This window comes from Montipora capricornis, chromosome 10, assembly GCF_036669925.1.
Source record: "Montipora capricornis isolate CH-2021 chromosome 10, ASM3666992v2, whole genome shotgun sequence".
In the NCBI taxonomy this organism is placed as follows: Eukaryota; Metazoa; Cnidaria; class Anthozoa; order Scleractinia; family Acroporidae; genus Montipora; species Montipora capricornis.
Window position 1 is genome coordinate 67,491,986 of NC_090892.1, and position 23,617 is coordinate 67,515,602.

The window sequence follows — 23,617 nt, forward strand, 5'->3', positions numbered from 1 at the left end:
CTTTCTGAATCCCACTCAAGTTATTCGAATTCACTGAACCCCGCAAATTTGTATATTTTTCTATTCTTGCTCGTTGGTTCATCCTCTTTAGCTTTATCGCAGACTGACGTAGAGAAGTAGTATCATTCAAGGCAGATTTACTCGCTTTTGTAGAATGTGAAGGCTGGCTCTTTATAAGAAAATGACTTCACTGGGATATAATTCACTTTTTGAAAATTTTTGTTTCCTTGAAGAAAAAGGCATGTATTGTTGACCCTCTCTTGACCTTCCACCACCTTTGACATGCACAATGAGCATGTGCTTTCCTCGTAGTCTTCAACTGCATGTGTCAGAGGAGTTTTAACAAAACAGAAAAGTAACATCAACAGGAAAAATGGACCTTCACCTGCTTTGGGGGAATTTGTTGAGAAAACTGATGACAAATAAACACACACCAATGAAAGGAAAATAATGTAAGTTTATTACTTAGGGTCAGATTTTGTTATAATATTATATATCTTTATATCTGTTGATTGAAGCTTCTGTTTTGTGACTCACCACTCGGAGTACGCAAGAATAGTGAGGCGAGAAAGAAGAGTGGCATTTTAGTCGCACCGAATTTGAGCTTTTAATGTGTGCAAGTGCAACCACACATCATTTTTGAGGTGCACAACAAAATTTAGTCGCATATGCGACCACTTGGTCGTTTACTTTGAGCCCTGTGGAGCGACATTACAATGCACTGGGCATCTGTGTCTGGCTGAAAGTGTGCCCAGTTTTCTGACTTTAGTTTGAGGGAGATTAGGTGAAGTGCTGTGACGTCACTGATGCAATAGACTTCACTTTCTGACTCTTTGTCCTCAAAAACAGCTTTCACTGAGTGCGCCATTCTTGGTCCCTGCCTTCTAGCACAACAGGAAACTGAAGCAAAGTGATTGGACTTCTCACATGTATTGCACATTTTGCCTCCAGCCGGGCAGCCTGGCATGTCAACCTCTTTCATCCGGGCTGCCATGCACTCCAAAGTGTGGCAAATTTTGTCTGCTTTCTCGGGAGTCTAAGTTGCTTCTCTCAGCAGGTGCTCTCGAACGACTGTCCTCTCAAGCATTGTTGTCAAATATTCCGAACACGGCCCTGTCTCACACTTATCTCATCTGGAGTAATTTCACTGAATTCACACCCTTCAGCCAGCTTTCCCTTGCACCTGTCCTCTTTGGTTGAATTTAAATCCTTCGAATGGAATGTTTTTTCGTGGCTGACAATAAGCCACAAATTTATCCAGGACTGGTTTGATTTTAGACTTGTCTCCTTCGTCTTCCCATGTGAACTTTGAAAACATGTCTCTCACCTCTCCTCCTATGAGTGTTGCAACTTTCACCTTTTGCTACGTTTGTACTTCTGTGGCCAAGAAATTATTGCCCCCGGCTATTCGGTATTTCTTCCATTTCTCTGTAACATTTGCTACGTGCATTGCTACGTGCATGTCTGGCATAAGGGTCATTTTCCCACTGCCCGCTTCTTTTTCTATTTTTTGTGATTGGGATATATATCTACATGGACCAGACTACACCTTTTTTGGCATCGTACTACAGTTCGACAAGAGATCACTAAATAATCACATGATAATCACAAGCGGGGTTGTGGTGTGACACTCAATATCGTCACAGAGCCTGAGGTGAAAAATTATTTTAGAATAATTACATTAAAGTGCTACTATGATCAAATTTTTGTCCCTTGAACTTTTAGGTTTATCATATAGAATTCCAAGAAAGATTAAAAACACCGTTTACCATTTGGAAATATCTGCATTGGTTCTGGAGATATTTACGTTTGAAAAAATGTAAAACATGCAAATGAGATTAGTCATGATATCATTCACTCAAACCAATATTACCCTGGCTGCCAGAGGTTTTTCTCTCTCAGAGCGAAGGAATAGGTGAGGAAAATCTCTGGTACAGGCCGTTGAGCTCTTTGAGAAGGCCGGTCCAATCAGATGCCGTTTCATATTCCCAGAGTCAGATTTTGACCCGAGCAATTCGATTGGTTCCAGGAACTTGTCAGTTCTAATGAGTACTCTGACTGGTTTAGCAATAGAAAGTAGTTCAAACAGGTTTTCAGTTGCTGTCAACCTGATTTCTTGTGCCCACTGTGGCCATTGAAATGCTGAAAAGTCCCGGGAATGGAGGCATTGAAGGCAGGAAAAGGTTCAGAGGGTTCTAGATTTCAAATTTGGAATTTGACATCCAAATTTCAAACAAGGCTGCTGCCTAAGAAAATTTTAAAGGGGCTCTCAGAGCTAAACACTGAGAACTTAGGAGCCCAACATATGAAGTGAAAGGTATTGATGTGAAAAATTAAGGCGCCCAGAGATATTCTTTGGGATCCCCAGGCTACCAGGCTCCTGTCAGGCAACAGCCTTGTCAAATTTGAGTTTTTATTTTCATATTCAACATTGAAGTTTTATGTGGAACACTGAATTTTTTAAATTGACATCGAAGTAAATAAGACGAATGCATGTATCAATTCACTGAGTTTTTTCGATGTCAATCAAACGGGGCATGAAAGTGAGCTTCTCAATGGCCTGTACCAGAGGCCAGGATAGCTTCTATTCTAACATTAAAAAGCGCATTGACATGCTTTGGGACACTTTTTAGCAAAAAAATTTGAGTGGTCCATGGTCCCAGCCCAAAAGAAGGGGGGTACATGTTTTGGCCTTTTCCTCCAAGAAGACTTGAAAGTCTAACCATTTAGATAGATAGATAGATAGATAGATAGTTTTATTAAAATTACCCTTGCAGCCCGAGGGCTGAATTACGATAATTTTTACAAATGTACAACGTTAATTAATTGTAACTATAAATTATAAAATGATAAATTAAGAAAGTTATTTGATAAGAATTTAACAATACTAAAGCTATTATTATGTAAACACTAAATTACAATTAAGATACAGCTAAAATTTTTCAAAAACATATCATTTAATATATATGAGTTGCAAAAGGGCATGTTATCGGCAATGGCTTACAATAAAACTGTCTCTGAAACGATTGGTTTTAAAACGCGGGACTTGGAACTTGCGATTTTTCCGTGTACGCAAAGTGCCAGAGTAAGGTGGCGGAAGGAGTGAATGAAGCTTGTGATTATTGTTATTACATATGTCTTGAAACATTGAGTTACCAATCGCCTCTCTCCTGGCATACAAGGTAGGTATGCTAAAAACTTCTAAAGCTTGTCGATAAGATAACTCGTTATTGCTTATTATGCGTAGTGCTCGCTTCTGCAGGCGCTCTAACTGATCGGAGAGATATTGCGGTAGAGCGGTATGAAAGACTGAACATGCATACTCTGCGACTGGCCGTATGCAAGTGGTGTAGAAGCTCAAAAGGTCATTAGTTGGCACTTTCGCACACTTTAATTGCCTAAGAAAGTAGACACGCGTTGCAACTTTCTTACATATCATTTCTACGTGCACATTCCACTTCAAATCATTCGATATCATAACACCTAGTAATTTAGCAGACGGAACAATCTCAATGTTCGTATTATTGATAGTAATAGGCTCTAAAATACTCTCTGACTTTGTGAATGATATTCAAAGTTCCTTGCACTTTGATTCATTCAACTGGAAACCATCAGCTCGTGACTTTGTAACAAATTCGTCAACGCGCGACTGCATCGAGCTGGTTCCGTTCTTTTCCACACACTCAGCGAGGGTAGTATCATCTACATACTTCCAGATGTTCGTATTTGCCACACTCAGGTCATTGATCATAATCAGAAATAACCAGGGACCGAGTTTAGTCCCCTGAGGAACACCTGCTGGTACAGAACGCCATTCAGATACACAATCACAACTCAGTTTCACCCTTTGCCTTCTATTCGTTAGGAAATCCAAGATCCAGCACATGATCGACTCCGGAATATCATACGAGGAGAGCTTTGGGGCTAGGACTTGGTGATCAATTAAGTCAAAGGCTTTGCGAAAGTCAAATAGTACCGCTCTCGTAGTAGCCCCATTTCCGTCAGTCGATTCCAACCAAGAGTGCAACATACTAATAAGCGCATGCGTAGTAGAAGATTTAGGTACAGCCCCAAATTGTTGGGGGTCAATCCGCTCCAGCACAGCAGGTTTAACGTAAGTGTCAACTACATAATCTTCAGACAACTTTGACAAAATGGGGGTTAGGGAGATAGGGCGTAAGTGCTTATTTACATCACGGACGGGCTTTTGCTTTGGCACGGGGACCACATCTGCGTGCTTCCATGACGATGGCAGGCGTCTTTCACGGTACGAGTAGTTCAAGATGTCAGATACCGGTCCGGCTAAAATATCTGCATTTTCCTTTAACAACCATCCAGGGATGTTGTCTGGGCCGTTAGCTTTGCAAGGGTTCAACTTTGATAATTTCTTGCGGACTGACTCGACCGACACAACAAGGGGGTTTTCGGAGTAGTTACTGAAAGTAGTGCACGGAAAAGCGGCAGGGAGCGATGTGTTTACAACAGTGCATTGGCGATAAGAAAGCCTCATTGATGATGTTAGCTAGGCCGATCTGGTCAAATTACTCTCATACAGATGTTGAAGCGATTGCAATGTGTCACTTTGCGCCGAGGAGGCAAGCGAGCGCCCACTAAGCTTTTTCACTTCTTTCCACCATTCGGATGGTTTACATTTCTTCAGATGTTCCACCTTGGCTTGGTAATAATTTGCGCGGCACATCTTTCGCTTGCGATTAATACGATTTCTCAACTCACGAAACATTTGGTCGTCGCCACGCGATAAGGCACTTTGCCGCTTTTGTAGCAAGTTCTTCAAGGATGATGTTATCCAAGGTGGTTTGGTTGAATGTACTTTGCGCGTGCGCATAGGCATAACATGATCAAGACCAGTCTTAATAATTTGTTCCAAAAGCAACGTTTTGCCTTCACAACTTTCTACGGAGTTCAGTATAGAATCCAAATCCACTGATTCTAACATTTGCAGATGTTATTACAAAGGCAGAATTTTCTCCTCAGTTATTTTAAGACCCTCAGTGCTGACCCAGTCCGGCCGGAGTCGAACTCACGGCCTTCCGCATCATTCGCAGCCCAAAGCCACCGGTGCGTGCGCCGTGCAATCGGCGTGTCTAAAACACAGGTCACTCATTGCAGGTCATTGTTTTGCCTTTTTAAAAGTGACCCAAAATCCTCAATTTGGCTAACCCTAGGCCTAAAAACCCTAATTAGGCCTAGGGTTAGCCAAATTGAGGGCTAGGATTACTTTCCAAAAGGTAAAACAATGACCTGCAATGAGTGACCTGTGGAATGACCTGTGTTTTAGACCCGCCGCGGTGCAATTGATCGAAATTTCACGGCAATGATAGTAACTAACCTGCATTTTTATCTTCCAGGTGTTTCTTCAATACATCACCAGTTTTATCAAATAAGAACTCGAACCAAGACACAGCTGTTTTTGGAGCTGATTTTCCATTGCTCTCGACCGCCATTTTAACAAAGAAGTAAGCGGTTATAATTTCGAACGGTCAGTGTTTCATGTTTGATATCTTCGTTTATCCCCAACAGAAATAGCTCCTCGTCTCAGAGACGAGGTACAGTGCTTGGCATACGCCTCCCTAGAGAGGCTGAAGGTGACGACGTCATTTTCTCACACTTCCAGGAAAACATTGCGTCGGCCATCTTTGCTCCTGAGATCTTTCTTCCTTTAATCTTGGCCATCCTGGGCCATCCTCAACGTTTTTTTGTAGTGTACGGAGTATCTAGAGATGAATTCGGGGACTCCGTACATTGGCACTAAAATTAGTTTAATTTCTAAGTCAGAAATTAAATATGAGGGAATATTGTATGCCATTGATACGAAAAATGCCACTGTTACGTTAGCAAACGGTTTGTTGCTCTCCCACATATTTTTAAACTGGTGCGAGATGTTTTCCTCACAGAGGTGATATTTATTTGCATTTTATTTCTTGTCTACCTTCACAGTACGTTCATTTGGTACGGAAGACAGAGAGGTTGAAAAATACATCCCTCCAAGAGACGAACAGTTTGAGTTCATTGTTTTCCGAGGACAGGACATAAAGGACTTGCATGTGTGCGAAGCTCCCCAGCAGAACCCAGATCATGCAAAGTCACATTTACCTCAAGACCCTGCTATAGTTCAGGTATTCATCTGTTCTGTGCAATAAACATGAATTTAAGACGAAATATATGGAAACCCTTGGAAAATGAGATAACCATAACTTCGAATTCTATTTCCGGCTTGTTGACAACAATTGTCTTTTACAGAAGTCTTGTGAGTCGTTTTGTATATTACATTAATTTGCTTTATAAATCTTTATAAATTGAACTACAAGCTGGAACTAGAAATTAAAACTACCTCTGTTCACTCATATAATTCTAGAGCTTCTTCCCATGGAAAATTTCACATAAAATACTCGCATTTGAACCAACAATGCAATTCTTTTACACGTTTATACACGTTTAGCAGCCGAAGTCTGGAATAAAATATTGTCTTCCATCTGAGAGACAAATGAGATTTTACTGCCCCATCAGTAAAATATGGTTAATAAAACGTGACCATACTAAAAGTGGCTATTCATGTCGCGTTAGTTATCTTCGTGTTCTTTGTAGTCGGTCGTTCAAGGTCATAAAATCAATAGTCTTGTTGTAAATAAAATGAGGACATTGAGACTTTGTTCCTAGATCTCAGTTTATAACGTACACTTGCATTGGCCAAATCTGTTAAGGCCTCATTCATAACTGTTAAAGAGCAAGTGTAATACCTAACTTTAATAGACAGAGTCTAGCTATAAAAGCCTCAGTTAGCCGTTGAAGGTTCACTTGGCAATTTGTCTTCTATAGCAAACCAACTAGCTATTGGCATTTGTTAAAGTTTTTTCCCCTCCCTCCCTCCCTTTGGAGATGGGTTGGGTTTATCGCCTTGCCTTCATTAAAAATTGGGTCACTCCTGCGAGGTGCGGTTTTTAAGTCTGCGCAGCGACTTCCTCCAAGCTTGTTGGCTCATTTGCCTTTGTACATTGCTTGCTAACCCATACTCTTGTCCGATCCAGCACGTGCTGTTTACCAATCAGCTCGTAGTGCTGGGGAGATAAGTGAGGTTGTTTTACATCACGCAATCCGGAAGTTGTATAGGCTAACCAGTCGCAAGGCAGTGTTCCCCTCAAAAAACGCCAATACATCTGTTGTCTCGTTCTATTGCGCCTTCATTCTTCATTCATGCGTTAAAAGCAAACTATGTTGATACCAAGGAACAGTGACATTAAGGGGGCTTTTGTTCCTGTGGTTGGCACATTTGAATAACAAAAGCAATGTTTGTAAACAGATATCTTCCCTATAGTGCACTGTTAATTTACTTTTGTTTTCTGCTGTCTTCACCTTACTAATTTCGTGCATTTTCATTCCTTTGTTTTGTTCTCACACAACTGGCTTTGATTAGCCTTTGCTACATTGTAAATGTGAGTTGTGTGCGTAATTATTAATATTTTGTAATTAGGGGTTTTCATAAACAATAAACAGAATAAATAGGTTCCACATTGTTTTGGGGGCAAGGTTTAGAAACTGGCCTTTGTGTAATCTAACAACAAAACTGCGAAGATTTTCAAACTTGAATTTCATCTTAGAGGCATTTGAGCAATGTTAACAGAAAATCTTTCTTTTACCAGACTGGGCTCCCAAATAGTGGTTATTCTCATTTTCATACACCACCTGTATCATATCCCCAAGTACCTAGCTATGGCCCATTTGGTGGTTTGCCTACGTATCCAGGCTATCCACCTGGCATGGGGCACAGACCTCTGCCTGGGAGAATGCAACCCCACATGGGCATGATGGCACCTGGGCCAATGCTCCCACAACGGATAGGAACACCTCCTTCAGTTCCACCTATGGCCATGGCTCGAAGTCATACACCATCTCCAGAAACTGTGTTGCCTGTTTCATCTCACTCCAGTACTGGAACTGCAAGAGCAGAAGATACACAAACTAAAAGCACATCGCAACAAGGTACCCAGACTGTTTCCACAAAAAAGAAACCTTCCTCACGTCCCTCTTCACGAAGGAACTCAGAGGACAAAACTGCCCAGTCACCACAAGCGAAGAAAAAGGAGGAAGTGAAGGTTGAAAAAGAAACTACTAACAAAGAAACATCCAGCAAAGAAACATCCAGCAAAGAAACAACTGTACTAAAGCAAGCACCTCAACCACAGAGACAGAGGCAAGGTATGCAGCAAATGATTTCTTGGGCAGTAACTATTTATCTAAATGCTTTTCTTTTGTTGTTAACCCTAACCCCAAATACCTAGAGCTTTATACACTTATGACGTGCAAGCAAAAAAAAAAAAGAAACAAGCAAACAAACCACAAGGTGGTTAATTATTTTCTGAAGTGCACTGTAACTTTATATGAAATGTTGATTGGTGACAGATAGGATGAAGTATGTGACTACTATCGCCATTGAAGTTGAAAATAAATAAAAAAAATTAACAGAGTTTAATTAAATTGGAAAACATGTGATTGCCTTTTTTTACTTTGTTTATAAATGCAACATTTACTGTCATAAGGTACCTGTACATGCACACACCAGTTTTTTGGCAAGTTACTGTTACTAAGGCAGACCACTTGACTCAGTAAGGTAGGGGGGTGGGGTGGCAGATGTTGGGTTAATTAATAATTAATTAATTAATTCTGGGCTCTTGAAAAAATGACTTGGGCTACTAACTTTTAATGTTGGGAGCCTGAAAAGTTGCATCATCACTTAATACATGTAGATTAAAAATGAAATATATGCACAATGCTGCAGCCACTTTCATTTTCTTTAACAGTTGTGTACACTATTTTGTTAACCAGAGACGTTTTAGGACCTACAGGCTGTACATGTACTCTTCTGACCTCAAAGTTTTGAAGATTCAGTTAAGTTTTTATTTTCCAGGAGGAAATCGTCGCTCTCAGGGAAGGCGAGGAGGTTCAACAGTCACTGCACCCAGATCAGCTGGTCCTGTTAAGTTTGAGGGAGAGTTTGACTTTGAAAGCTCAAACGCAAAGTTCAACAAAGAAGAAATTGAAGAGGAATTGCAACAGAAACTTCACGAAAATCTCAGGATTACGAATGAGGTAAAGGTTAATTTATTATTTTTGTTTTGTTCATACATGTATCATCCTCGGTACTGAGTTTTCAGTGATCTCTTTAGTGATTGTGTTCTTAGACCAATATTATGTGAGGGAAGCCTTGACAAAATAATTATGACTACAGGTCACATGTTCGTCTTTGTTTTGAACCAAATCCCTATTGTTGGTGTATTGTATGTACACCAACAGTAGTTGGACATTGTCTAGTACAAAGCCAGTTGCATTTTTCACTACAGTGTAGTATCATTCTATGCTATACACTGTGAAGGGTACCTGTGGTATAAATGGCAGTGTCTGTGTCTGTGTAGCAAGTTACAGTGTCATGACTTTGTCATCCCTACATTAAACAAAAACAAAATTTTGATTTTCTGTGATTAACTGACATCAAATCAAGGCGGTTAACTTGTTAGCTGCTCCCAACCTCATAAACCGGTAAATATTGCCATTATTTTATTATTCAACTGCAGTCAGCAGAGTGCAAATAACACCCAGAGTTTTTACTCAGAAGACCGGGTTTTTCACAAACGTATTAGTCTTACAAATGAGGTAAAATTTTTCCCCCAAAGAAACTGATAAATGCTTGCAAAATTTTGAGATTTTTGGCAAAAACGAGTTCCTAGAGACAAGTGATGACCTACACGACAATAATTACCGCAATTTCTGGCAGATTACCCATGTGGTACATTACCTGCACTGGCACATTTTTTTTGTGTGAAGAAAATAAATGTAACAGATTGCCCTCACCGGCCTATAACCCGCACCCCAAAACCAAAATCCATCCATTAAGGCTTCAAAAGACTTACTAGTAAGGTAGAATTTAAGAACTACATGTAAGCTCATCTTACTCAGAAGCAGTCTTGCTCATTTGTAGCAGACAAAACAAATGCAGAGTTCTTCATTCCTTTTAATCGACATATTTTGACAAAATTAACAGTCACAGATCTTACTCTTTGGCAGACTCTTGAAGATTGAAAAAAGATGATGATCAGTACTTTGGGTAATTGATGAAATCTGTAACCGAATACAGTTGCTTTTTTGATAATTAAAACACAGTGCCATATTGAAATTTATAGGGAGGAAGTCTGAGGCGAGTCTGTTTTGACGAGCAGTGCTTGGATCAAACCATACAACAGTTCGGCACAAAAATGATCTCTTTGGTTCTAATGGTTGTAAAACGTGGCTTAAAACGATCACTGGGTGAATAGTCGTGTACATGTAAGATACATGTAAGATATAAGATATAAGATATGTAAGATATAGTTTGTCACGCGAGGAAGCAAGGTGTAAGTTAAGCTTTCAGTTTCTTCTTTTTTCTGACCAAGTTGATTAATAAATCTCTTATTGGACGATTTAGTGTGTACATTGTAGTATTGTGGGATATTTTTACTTGTCTCTTGTATTTTGACTTGCCCTACAGACTTGCCAAATTACAGCGAGACTTGTATAAATATCCCATGATATTACACACTAAATCATCCAATAAGATATACTGTACCATATGTACATCAGCTGTCTCTAGCTATTCAGCCTACTTTATACTGTAGAATGATTCTTGAAGGCTATTAAAAACAATGGTCCTGATTTTAGGATGAAAACGCAGTCAATGGTACATTTGAAGCTGATTTGATTCAAGATAGAGCTCAAAGTCCTGTCAGTTATTACGACAGCTCCAAGTCATTTTTTGACAGTATCTCATGTGAGGCAATGGATAGAGACAAGAACAGAAGGTAACATGGTGCCGGCTGCATGGTTCATTGATTTGTATATTAGATTTGAATGCAGTTATAGTATACTGTTTTAATCCTGTTTTGACCCTTGGATGGATGTCTTTTGAAGTCTGAAACTCACCTCTTCTACTCGTTATAAATGGTCAATTGACTGCCTCTTTCCCTTTTGGATTCATAAGCGTGTTGTGTGTCACTTAAATTGACGAAGACCTCTCTTTTCCTATTCCTTTTCAATGAATGGTGTAAGAATTACTGTAGTATTAACTTACATGTATGGGAAAACAATTCTAATGCCATTAAGCATGTAGTGGAGTGAATATCACTAGCAGACTTCATTTCAGTGTTCCGAGTTTGATACTCAGCTTTCCATGCATTTGATGGGTAAAATTAGTACCAGTATTACTGGGCACAAGTTGTTCATGAGGCAGGATTGGAGTAGTGCCCACATTTGCCTTAATTTGCGGTAGAAGCTTTTTTTTTAAAAAAGGAGCCTTCTGGTTGCCTTCAAATTAGGTCAGCCTCTTTTCTAAACTTGAACCATTAAAATTTGCCTCTTACAGCTGTAGAACTTTTTGATTTACAGTTACCTGAAGTAACATTTCACTTCCTTAGCAACGCGGGAAAAATCGGTCTGTGGGCCCTTAAAGTGGACACAGAAAAATCTGCGGCCAGTGATAATTAAACATTTCAGTTGAAGTTCATTTTGTTGCATGCTTTTCAAGCATTGATTTGCCAATCATGAGCGAAATGACAGAGAATCCAACAGCAAAGTATGTTAAATTTCTATTTTTGCAAATTATGCAACTTTATTCAGAGTTAGTGTTAAAATTAACGTGTTGAACATGAAACTTGAATGTATTCTATTCAGTGGCTTGATTATTAACATTGACCATGGCGAAGTCACGGCCTCATGGGCCGACGATGAAATGTGTGTCGATCGCTTATATTTGTTTACTCTTTTGTTCTGAAATTACATCTCAAGAGTTGTTACAAGAAATGATGCTCTTTTACGGAAAATTGAGATTCAGTTCGGTTTTTTTTTCTTGGCTGTGGAGATGCAGATCAAAAAATTATCAACTGGAGCCAACAGTTCCTACAGCATACGGATTCCTTGAGACATTTTCAGATCAGATGTGATCGACGGAACTTTGACAGCCCCTACATTTTGATCAATCAATCAACCGGCATAACAGTTTCAAAGAAATTGATCATTTTATTTTAAGTACATATTTGAGGGGAGGGACAAGACTTTATTTTGTGCAATTTAGGAATCTGAAAGGGTACTGAAGCAGCAATTAAGAGACAATAGATCGGATATTAATTCTTGAATATTAATTAGCTGGACCCCCAAAATTTTCAGTGGACCCCCAAATTTTTCAAGAAGGGGTCTAGAGGATCCCCAAATTTGAAAACCTGGATACATCTCTGCATGCACCTTGAAAGTTATCAGAATCTTTAGGAGCTCCAGTTTTTCACTGTTTCTTAAAAAAACTTTCTTTCTTACTTGTTTTTGGTAAAAAATATCCAATTTTCCTATTGATTTCCCCTTTTTTTACTCTGCTTTATACATTGGAATAGGTTCTTTCAGATTATTAAAGTGAAGCGCCAGCAAATTAGCTTGATAGCTGAGTAAACTTCTAGTGCAAAGCACCCAGTTAACACTCCCCAGTTAGGGGAGTCAGGGTGGTTTAGTGGTCATCAACCGTGCTTCCCACCTCTGTGACCCAGGTTCAACTCTGGCCTCGGGTTGAATGTGGGCTGAGTTTCATTCAATCTCAATATGACTCTGAGGGTTTTTCTCCGGGTACTCCGGTTTTCCTCCCTCCTCAAAATCGACTCCCGGCCTATTCCATCAGGCTGTGGTGCTGTGCTCCAAGGTCATACATGGGTCGTGTTCAGGGGCCGAGCGCCTAGCCGGCAGCACAGCTCCTTCGGCCCGACCTCGTTGAGCTGCGCCCTTAGTAATTCAGTCTCCGACTGCGAGAAAAGGCGATTAGCAGATCACATATTATTATTATTATTATTATTATTATTATTATTATACTAATATTCTCAAAGGACTCCTTTATTTTCCAGTACCTTAGCACTTTGATGAACCAACATTCCACTGCACTATGCGCAGGAGAGTTCACTCTATTTTCATTTTCAGAGTTCACCCATCATGGCAGCAAGAACGTAAAGTAAACATGGAGACCTTTGGGGTAACTGGAGACATGAGACAAGGTGGCCGTTGGAGAGGCAGAGGTAGGGGTGGCTTCAGAGGGGGCCGTGGCAGTAACAGAAACCAAGGACGAGATGAGGGTAGTCCAGGAGGACGTGGAAACCAAGGACGAGATGAGGGTAGTCAAGGAGGACGTGGGGTTTATCGAGGAGGTCGTGGTGGACAAAGACGCGGTCGTTCGAGAGTATGGATGGATTCCTCAACAAACAGAGAGGACAAAATACCGTCGAAAAGCTTAAACAAAAGACCACCTGTGGTGAGATAAAATTAAATAGACCATATTCGTATTCTCAGTATTGGACTGGAACTAGCTTGCAATGGAGGCTAATGCGGGGGAACATAATTTTTTATTAAAAAGTATTTGCATTTGAAAAGATTCCCCTGCATTAGCCTCCATTGCAAGCTAGCTCCAGTCCAATACTGAGAATACGAATAATGGTCTATTTGCAAATGTTTAGAGATACTGTAAGTACTATAATTGTCATTTAAGTAGGGCTGCCTTAGACCACAGTAACTCTGAGGCTCACAGTTTATCATTCTTGATATTCTTAATAATTATGGTCATCAATGGGCCTTAAAAAAATTGCCGTCTTAATGGGGTGGCTGTATTACCTGGGTAATACACATGATAAAAGCCTTGCAGCTATTCATAGGTTCATAGGCTATGTCACTGAGAAAAAAATCATGTTTTAGAATTACTAGTATTTGGCCTTTGTCCCCTCTGCAGCAGCCAGTTTTTACCTATATAAAATTTGAATAAAATTTTAATACAGAATTTAAAAAAATCACGTCAAATTGACATCATCAGCTCGAGACTAAAGTAATGTGCTCATCTTATGAAGAGGTCATTTGCAGAAAACTCTAAATGCCAGTTGATCTTATTTACCAAAGTGCACATTTTCTGAGATTTTAGAAAATAAAAACCTGTTAAAATTTTATGGTCAACAGGTTCTTTGTTTAGAGTGGGTCTAATTGGCAAATTTTAGGCTGCCAGGTTCTAAAAAACTAGGTTCTTAAATCTTTCAGGGTTTTACTGCACCAAGGGTTTTATTTTTTGTTTTACGTATTGACAACCTTTTTACTTGTTATTAACTTGCAGACAAGCAGTGGTGATGCAACAGCCAAAGCATGATGTGATTAATTAAACTTACTTTAAAAAATCAACTAGGGTTTCTTTTGTTATAATTTGGAATAACTATAATGGTGTATAACAAAAATTGTTTTTGTGGTATAACCACTTCATTCTTTGTGATCCATCCTCGGTGTCACATCATGTGGTATAAATTTCTCTAAAGAAGAAACTTGTTTTCATACATACGACGTCAAAGACGAATTGTTATTTTCTTACAACAGCTGAATGGAACCTTGCTTCATTTTTTTGTAAATGTTGTATTTTCAGGAAACAGACTTTGTTAATCTTTTGTCAGCTACCAAGTGTATTAAGTGATGAGAAGAACAGACCAAAATATCTTGACCACTTACTCAGTGGTGTGTAATTGTGCATCAGTTGAATCTACAGTTTTACCTTGCACTTGACAGGAATGGCAGGCATACATTGTCTAGGCGTTTCATTTATCCGGCCGGGGATGTTCTTTTTCAGATTTCTTTATGGATAATGATTGAACTTTTACTAAAAGTTAGACTGCAGTTTTTATTTTCACTTTGGATTATTCTGTTGCTAAGCAACAGCATGAACCATGCAATTAGTGTGCCAAGGCACATGCATCTTTTTGTCTCTTTCTTTTGCTGAGACTCAGTTATCTGGAATTTTTTGTCTCGACTTGTAAGTATGGATATTAAAATTTGATTCTGCTTTTCAGTAGATCAGGACTTTCATGTTAAATTATGACCATTCAGTACTACTTTAATCAACAAATTTGGGAAATTAAAAGGTTAACTTGCATATGGAGTGTCTTTAATTTTGAGTGTGCAAATTTTGTGAATATTAAGTTTATCACTGGTCTCTTTATACTGTACATGAACAATTTTGTGTGAAAGGTTGACAGAATTGAAGCTGTTCGTTTTCTAAAATTTTAACAAGTTAAGTTGGATTTTAAGAGGTTGGTGTAGCCAGTTATTTGGACATTGTATCAGTTGATTTGACTTACCATAACTGAAAAGTATTATCACATTGTCCTCAAGTTAAAATATTTTTTGGCCTGTTCAAAAGGGCAATAAGCATTTGACCAGCACTTAAACAATTCTGCAAATGCTGTCCACATTGCTCCAAGAGGTTAATATTATTGGACTGTGAATGTTATGATTGCAGCATAAAATTATGCTTGTATGTGACTCGTGAAAGAAACATCTCATGCTCTGTAAATGTGTAACGAAGTGTTTGAAGGGGCTCACCTCCTTTCAGCATTAATGAGAAGGAAAATGTAGAATAGACATTGAAATGTTTCTGTTTACTGTACATAGATTTGATCACAGGTCTAGTTTTCTTCTGACTGTGATGAAAGCCTGTTAAAGTGCTCTAGACTTCTTGTTCTGTTGAATAATGCTCAAGGAAAATAAATCTTATAGATGGTTTTCACCTGACCTCACAGCAGCCATGTTGGTGCGGAGAACAGGAGAGAAAAAATCTTTTGGGAATTTGACTCTATGGTAATGAAAAACACGAGCCATAATTATTTTGCTATTGCTTTGTGCACCAAGATGGCCATCTCATCATGTCCGCGTGATTGAAAACCATCTATTGTGCTTACAGTAGCTTTCTTTTTTTGGGACTTTGTTTTGATTGAAGAGGGATGATTCTTACTTGTTACATGACTTTGTATACAGTATAATAAATTAATGAGCTATATTGAATATCATTCTTTTGTCTTTGAAGTGACTGTTGCTACAAGTTCATGTTGCTGCCGTCTTGCTTGCTTGAAGATTTATACTGCATTGTTATTCATAGTTAACATTAATATCAATTTTGTTATGTTCTTGAGACTCTCACTTTTATGACCCCTTTTACCTTTAGCTTTATTTTTTTCTGCGTAAAGAAGTGATACATCTGAAGCTTGAAACATTGACATACACATACATGTGATGGAAAACAAGTGCACTACATGTAGTTATTTCATAGAGATCTTTAAGATCTTTGCTATTTTAATTAAAATATGATTAGCTATCCTTTTGTGGACAATTAATAAAAATTACTTGAAGAAACAGGTTGGGCAATATAATAAAACCACAAAACTGCAAACACAAACAATTTACAGAGCAAATACTGGCATTGGTGCTGAAAGCTTTTCTCCTCTTTTCAGGCTCAATAATTTGGGTCAAAAAAATCTATTTTACTGTGATTATGGGATATGAGAGTGCCGTGGGGTTGAAAGAGTCACTTTAAGGACGTTCACGCCAATTGCTACTGCGCATCCTTACAGCACACGCAAATTCACATGCCACGTCATGCATCGAGCGCACATGCTAAGTACTAAAATGAACGATGGTAGGGCAGATGGCCATTGCTATAGCTTTGCTTGGATTTAACGATCTTGGATGTTCGGTGACTCCTACTTTTCTTTTCAGAAACAGATTTTATTTACAATTATCTCCGCATTGTCCAAAAACAACAAACAACAAAAACTCAATGTGGGAAGTTAAAAAAAATCCAAGATTTCTGTCCTCGGTACATGGAATCCTGCCATTTTGCAGCTGCAAGGCGCATTAAACTATGGTCGCTAAATGCAAACTTGTTGTTTAAGGAACCTCAACAGTTAATTAAATTCACTTGATGGGACCACTTAAACAAAGTTTGGTTGAGAACCTTTCACTTCAAAGATGTAATTGCAATATTTTTGGGCTTACAGACACTGTGGCCTTATTCACTAAAGAAGCCGGATTTTTTCAGATTTAGGGTGTTCTTCCGGGCAAGTTCTCTCCAAAATGAAGTCGGTGACCCCCCATTTTTTTTACATTTCTGACATCACTAACTCATCATCTTTCAATGGTAAAATTTGCAGAAAAAATCAATGTTAGAAAATTTTTGCGCGAACGTCCTTAAAAGAACAATGATATTGGTAGTGGGTTGAATCTCGGCCCAGTGATGATTTTGTCATGTCAAGACAACTATGTTTGGCATGACTATTTCGGGGGTGAGGGGGTAGGAAGTGAAGGGTACTATGTTTGGCATGACTATTCGGGGGGTGAGGGGGTAGGAAGTGAAGGGTGCGATAGCTGAAACAACCCAAACCTTTACTAAAGTGCTAACCTCAGGCCTACAAATTATCTAAAGCATAGTGTTTAGGCCTAAGGTTAGCATTTTTGTAAAGGTGTGGGTTGTTTCAGCTATTGTAGTCCCCCAACCCATGGAATAGTCATGCTGACTATGTTCATCCCTCAATGCAGATGCTTCCAAAGTTGAGAAAGAGACCAAAATCAATGCTGAAATTTAACGCAATAAAAGCATACTTAAAGGATTTTCATTTGCCAGAGTTAAATGTCCCTTTAAATGTTTCGCCATGTACTGTGAAATCATTCACGGAAATGATTACCAGTATATCAAACTAGATTCATGCCGAAGTTGGTAAGCATGATAACAAAGGAAGTTGGTCATAATGTAATGAATAAAGTGCCAACACCTTGCTAAATAATATTATCCTCCAACTTTCAACACAATACATACATTCTTTATTTCATAAAGCAGGTTGGGGATATGGCTGATGTGGACAGTACATACTGAGTTTGAAATTATGTAGCTATAACTAATTTAAAATGATAAAGCAAGAAGTACATGTAGGTAACATAGAAGGTACAATAATTTATTTACAATTAGAACATAAAATAATACGTCAAAAATATAGAAGTCACCAGTGTTGTTGTTTATTGCCATGGGGTAGGAACCAAATGAAATTTGGCATACTTGCTAAGGTTAGCTCTGAACATAGTTAATAGAGGGGAATGGTTATGAAACTCGACAAATTTCTTTGTTGTAGGTTTTTGTTCTCTTTTTTGGCCTTGACCGTGCACAAAACACAATAGTTGTTTACTCCGTACTGAGGACCGAACCAATAGAAAAGTTTTGGGTACGTAATTCATGCACAGTGTATGAGCGCAAAACAAAAGATTGTGCACGGTCGTGGACTTTCCAACCTAAATCTTGGCATCTTTGTTTGCTCCTTTGATGTTTGCCGAGCTTCCAAACCATTCCTCTCTATTAACTATGCTCTGAATGACTAATAACTTGGCATTGCTTTTAACTGCCAGGGTTGGTGAGCAGTTCCAGATAATACTTGCAGGGTGAGAGAAGGAGTCTTACAGAGATACAAGCAGTTTACATGTCACCACTTTACTCATAAGAAAACCTAAATAGTAAAAAAAACACAGCCTTAGAACAAATGGGGACTAGTGAAGTTAACTAAAATAATTTCAGTGGCATTCTTCAAATGTTCCCCTGCAGCATGCAAGCTTTTCCCCTGGCACGCAAGTGTTTGTGTGAAGTCTATTCATAGTAATTTACAGCTTCAATCACTCACTGTCCCATTAACCCATTCACCCCTAAACAGGCCATAAGTAGTATTTTACTCTGTCTAATGCCAGACGATTTTACTCGTCAATGGGGAACCCCCAGGGGTCAATGGGTTAAATTTGCTCTTTTACAGGCACAAGAACAGTACTTTCAAAGTATCTGAACAGAACATTACATTACTGGCAATCAATGGAATACTATATATAACTTCACAAAACAATATTAATTGTGTAAACATAACTCATTGTCTCAATCATCTTGCACTTTGCGGCCCAACTTTAAATAAGAGAACTAAGATACCCTTTTGTCGACAACAAATACAATTTTTAAAATCCTATACAAAAACATCAACTCCCTACTGAGGAAAGTAGTTGTGCTTATACTGGCCAGTTCATTAGATTTCTTTATAATTTAAATGCATGTTTGAAATGCACAGAAACAACGAACATGGACCTTTGTCACCCGGCAATAGAGTTCATACCCTGAGCGCCTCTAGTTGATGTATTTGGGAGCCAGTTCAGGGGGTGCAAAACAAAGTTTTCAGTCCCTTGGGACTCAAAATTGTTGCCATGTGAAGAAGGCCCATGCACAACTAATGTTTAACTCTTTTGAAACGTCCACTTAGAGATCTATATACTCTGTGTAGTTTTAGTCGTCAATTAAATAAACAATGGGTGTCAACCAGGAGAAGGGATGGTGCAGTGGTGCAATTCTTAGCACCATCCTGCATTATGCTCTGACTTATTTGGGTCAAGTTTCTCATGGTTGTTTTTTCTCCAAGAATTTTTCCCTTTGCCTCATAATGCCTGAGAAAAGCTCAAGAACTACCCCAGCTGTGAATTTGGATAGCGAGGCTTGAAAGTGCTTTAACTCATTGCCTTATGGTTGACCTTTAATTGGTGACAAGGTCACTTTCAGCCAATTAAATTGGTTGGCTGCTGCAATGGTTTTAGATTCCAGTGGAACAGACTGCCACCCAACATTAACTTAAAGTTAGCTTGCTGTTACGCATATCCCATCACACAATTGGTGGTTGCTGCATTGGTGATTGGCCCACAGCTGCTTGTCCCATTGGTGGTTGCTGACCCATAACTGGCTGTGCTTGCATTGACGATGGTTGTTGCTGCGTTGGATAAGGCATGTGTGATAAGCCCTGCTGCTGGGGTCTATATGGATTATATCTTTGAGACTGCTGCTGTGGGGAATAACCTGGCATCATATTGCCACCTGATGGTATGCCTCCTGCTGCTGTTGAACCATACCCTGGGTGTCCATGCGACAAAGACTGTTGTTGTTGAGCCATCTTGAAAAGAAAATGACTTAATAATGATTTTGGCAGTTTTAATTGCATTAAAATTATTTGACAAATAAGTACTCTATTCAAATTTAATTAGCCAATATGTGACCCTATTTGGGAAAACCGGGCTTAACGAAAATAGCGTTGTAATGCATTTTCAATGCATTTTAAACGCGTTGATAATGCATTACAACGCATTGATAATGGTTCTCAACGCATTTGTAATGTTATTCAGTCCATTGTAAAAACGTTGACAATGTTCAACAAATGTTTAAGAATGGATGAAAAACGCGTTGCCAACGCGTTGGCAACTTTTTCCAACGTTTGATACAAATTCTGCACAAAACGTTGAAAACAAAGGACAACGTTTCGCCCCGTTGTAATAAGCTTAACACATTGTCAACACAACCAATAGCGGTTTATTTACCAAGAACAAATTCAATTGAACATCAAAATTCTGCATCTGAGAGAATTTGATTTTGTTTGATTAATAAAGAGCAATTTTTTGCAACTTACATTAAAACTTTTGCGAAGCAACAGCCAATAATTATACCCACCAGAAATACGTTGAAAAAGAAAATGTTGGCGTGATTTGTTTGGCGCTTTACCCCCGAGCTTGCCACTAATTAGTTCAATATTTTTTCTGTCATAAATTTTAAGAAAAACTTTTCGATTTCATTGGCTTCGAAAGCAAAGTGTAAGCTTCAAAAAGTCTTTGAAATGCATCAAGCTGTTCACAATTGAATGTAACCGACGGTATCGCAATTTTCATCGTTCTCAACTCATCATCCCAAGTCACGCACACCACGCATTTGACAAAGATATTTTTTTATCGACGTAGCCTTGCCTCGCTCTTGGCAAATGATTGCGTTTCAGGAAATTTCACTCCTATTTAGTATTTTAAGCATTTCTGATGACGCCTTCACTTGCTACTCAAGGAAATGGTTATTTATTTTCCCTGGTGATTTTATACGAACATTACGAAGCAGACACTGAGGCAGACAAAGGCGCGCCACATGTTAGCTCATGTTATGGCTCGTTTTGCGCCTTTTATCTTTATGGCGTTGTATTGCAATGGTTGGCGAACTGACCGTTTTGATAACTTAACCGCAAAAGGGTTTAATCTGCACTGGTGTAAAAGCAATTTTAAGTGGCCCGCAGAACAAAATTTATTCTGTATCAGCAGTTCAAATTCGTGATCGCTCGTGCGCAACGTTGACATTCTTTTGTTATCCATGTGCCATACAAATCATGTTTGTTATGTTGCGGTATTTTGTTGCAGTTGCCAACTGAAATTCTCAGGATCAATTTATCGGCCCGATTTTTCGTATTGGTTACACAAAGTGTTATCTCAAAACGATAAACAATAAAGCGTAAAATCAAAAATAAAAGTTTTTCACAAAGAAACGGTTGATTTGAATTCAGTGAAATTTAAGACTCGATCGATTGTTCAAATCGAATGTCATTTGAAACACACGCATGTATCAGACAGTCTTTTTACCGCCATAATTTCGTTCAACACCGTAAGAACTGAATGCAAAAAAGTAAGTGACAGCAGCCATAGGATAGTTGAGTTTTACACTTAGCCGCGTTCTCTGCAAAATTACAGGAAAACTTCATGTATTTGATGTTTCTGCTCAAATTCAAACCGATACGTACTTGCTAGAGTTCATGCTAACGGGTTAACAATTCGTTGTAAAGATTTCGTAGTAACTAATAGTAGCGGTGCTATGAATGATTCCAAACGGCCCGTGGCGGTTTCATTAAACGCGTTGTCAATGTTTGACAACGCATTGACAATGTTTTGAAATGATTTTGAAATGGATTTACAACGCATTTCGGTTCCGTTGAAAAACATTGCCAACGTTTTAAAACGCAATGGAAATGCTCTTCAACGCATTTTGAATGCGTTGAAAATGCATTACAACGGAAAAACGCTTCAACGCTATTTTCGTTAAGCCTGCTTTTCCCAAATAGGGTCACATATATAAAAAATACCATAATGATTATGATAATAGTCTTTGCTTGCCCCTCCCAAGATTTTGCAAAGGCATTGTTTTTATTTCCTCTTCCAAGGGACTTATAATGGTCCCAAGAGAAACTGGAAACAATGCTTCTGAAAAATGTTGGGGGAACAAACAGAGTATTATCCTAATCATCCAGATCCCCAGTTAAAAACAACTCAAAGCTATTGCCAAAAATTGTCTGAAAGCAAATATAAAATCTATGATCAGCATTGCTCTCTGATGGAACTTACCTGCTGGGCTGCTCCTTGCCTGCTGTACTGCATTTGCCTCTGCTGCATCAAATATTGCTGTGATTGCTGCTGGTTTTGTGGCATCATGTGCTGACCCATGTGTGGGGCATGTGATTGGATGGGAACCTGAGGAGGTAAATTTCCCATGGGACCTGACATGGTATGGGGGGCTATAATAGGTCTGCCCTGCTGACTCTGTGATGGATTAGGGTAACCAATGTGGCTCTGTGCTGTCATGGGTGGATGTTGCAACTGCGGGGGAGATGATGTAGACTGCCCCATTGCACTGACTGAACTGCCACTATAACCTGCTGTGGTGGGGGCACTCATTCCTCCGAGTTGTGAAGGCATGTTGGACTTGAGAGGGTCATTCATGGCAGAAGGTATTCCAGTATTCATACCCGGTGCATTTGACATCAAATCTGTTGAAGAAGCTCCCGAATTGGGTGTCATATCAGGTAGCCCTTGTTGAAGCATACTGGACCCAGATGGTGGAGTCACTGAGGTAGGTGGTGTTTTCATGGTGGCTCCACTTTGTGAACCAGGTGCCTGTTAGGACAAGAATATCCCCTTGATCATTTTTATTTTTTATTGTTCACAAAATCAAGTAATAGGGGAAATCACCGTATCTCAGTCTGTAAAAATGCCTCCAAATCTCAATGATTACAATGTATGTTGAAATTGAAGCCTATTAATTTTATTAAAAGTTATTGAAATACTTATGCTCAAATTTCAAGCCAAAATTAAATTTTGATTTTCACTCCTGTCATCACGAATAATAGCAGAAAAGGTCAAAGAGCAATATGTGCATTGGGATTGGTGGATTTACGTTCATTAATATTTTTCTGTACTAGGCTGAAGCAGTCAAACACCAACCTCCAAAAAAATCAGTAGTTTACAACGGCAAAAATGGAATTGCTTGTTTGTTAATTAATAAGCTAGAGTTATTGAAAGGTAAATGACTGTTTCCTCTAAGATTTGCCTTTCCATTTTGGTCAAGTGTTCTCAAATACCAATTGCAAATACAATACTTGACCAAAATAATATTAATTAACCTCAAGAACTAAACTGCAGAGAATGTTAGTTATGTATTTTGCATACGGGAATGGTGCTCTGCATGCTTTGCGAGGAGTCAGCCAATGTTGCCAGGTAAACCAAGTTCCTATGTAAAAGTTGCTGGTATCTGAAAGAAAAAGAAGCACGTGGGTTAAACCACTTTTTGTTGATGTTATGTCTCGCCACTTGGCTTCAAATAAATGTTGACCATTATATTCCACCTGAAGGTCTAAACGTGTACCTGTTCTTTCGCTGATCAACATGTACTGGTAATATCTTGTTTTTATTTTTTACTTCACTTTCTAAGAGTTTTCCATTTGATTACTTAAAATAAATAGAAAGCTGTATAAAGTATTCCAAATAACTCTTACTGTGTACATTCATAAGCTTTCCCTTTACTCTGGTAATCGAGAATGGCCTAAAAAACAACAAATTTCAATCATTGTTTTATGTCTTGAGCAATGATAAAATTATTAGT

The 23,617-nt window shown here is 38.8% G+C and overlaps 3 protein-coding genes across 4 annotated transcripts in view; 1 reads left to right on the top strand and 2 right to left on the bottom strand.

Moving 5' to 3' along the window:
• The window catches only part of LOC138019393 (integrator complex subunit 8-like), a 44,153-nt gene extending 38,668 nt beyond the window's left edge, over positions 1-5,485 (bottom strand). For both annotated transcript variants that reach the window (XM_068866167.1, XM_068866166.1), the window contains exon 1: positions 5,351-5,485. In XM_068866167.1, coding sequence (XP_068722268.1) covers positions 5,351-5,465 — 115 coding nt within the window. In that variant the 5' untranslated portion in view covers positions 5,466-5,485. The remainder of the gene's footprint in view (positions 1-5,350) is intronic.
• Positions 5,486-5,569: 84 nt separating this feature from the next.
• LOC138021477 (protein LSM14 homolog A-B-like) lies at positions 5,570-15,879 on the top strand. The gene is made up of 7 exons (XM_068868360.1): positions 5,570-5,862; positions 5,959-6,137; positions 7,659-8,214; positions 8,924-9,105; positions 10,708-10,847; positions 12,997-13,324; positions 14,168-15,879. The coding sequence occupies exons 1-7, from the start codon at positions 5,742-5,744 to the stop codon at positions 14,198-14,200; spliced, it is 1,539 nt and encodes a 512-aa protein (XP_068724461.1). The 5' UTR covers positions 5,570-5,741; the 3' UTR covers positions 14,201-15,879.
• Positions 15,880-19,320: 3,441 nt separating this feature from the next.
• The window catches only part of LOC138021478 (calcium-responsive transactivator-like), a 5,784-nt gene continuing 1,487 nt past the window's right edge, over positions 19,321-23,617 (bottom strand). The window contains exons 3-6 of the mRNA XM_068868361.1: positions 23,511-23,557; positions 23,185-23,266; positions 22,084-22,632; positions 19,321-19,832 (exon numbers count right to left, since the gene is read on the bottom strand). Coding sequence (XP_068724462.1) covers positions 19,548-19,832; positions 22,084-22,632; positions 23,185-23,266; positions 23,511-23,557 — 963 coding nt within the window. The 3' untranslated portion in view covers positions 19,321-19,547. The remainder of the gene's footprint in view (positions 19,833-22,083; positions 22,633-23,184; positions 23,267-23,510; positions 23,558-23,617) is intronic.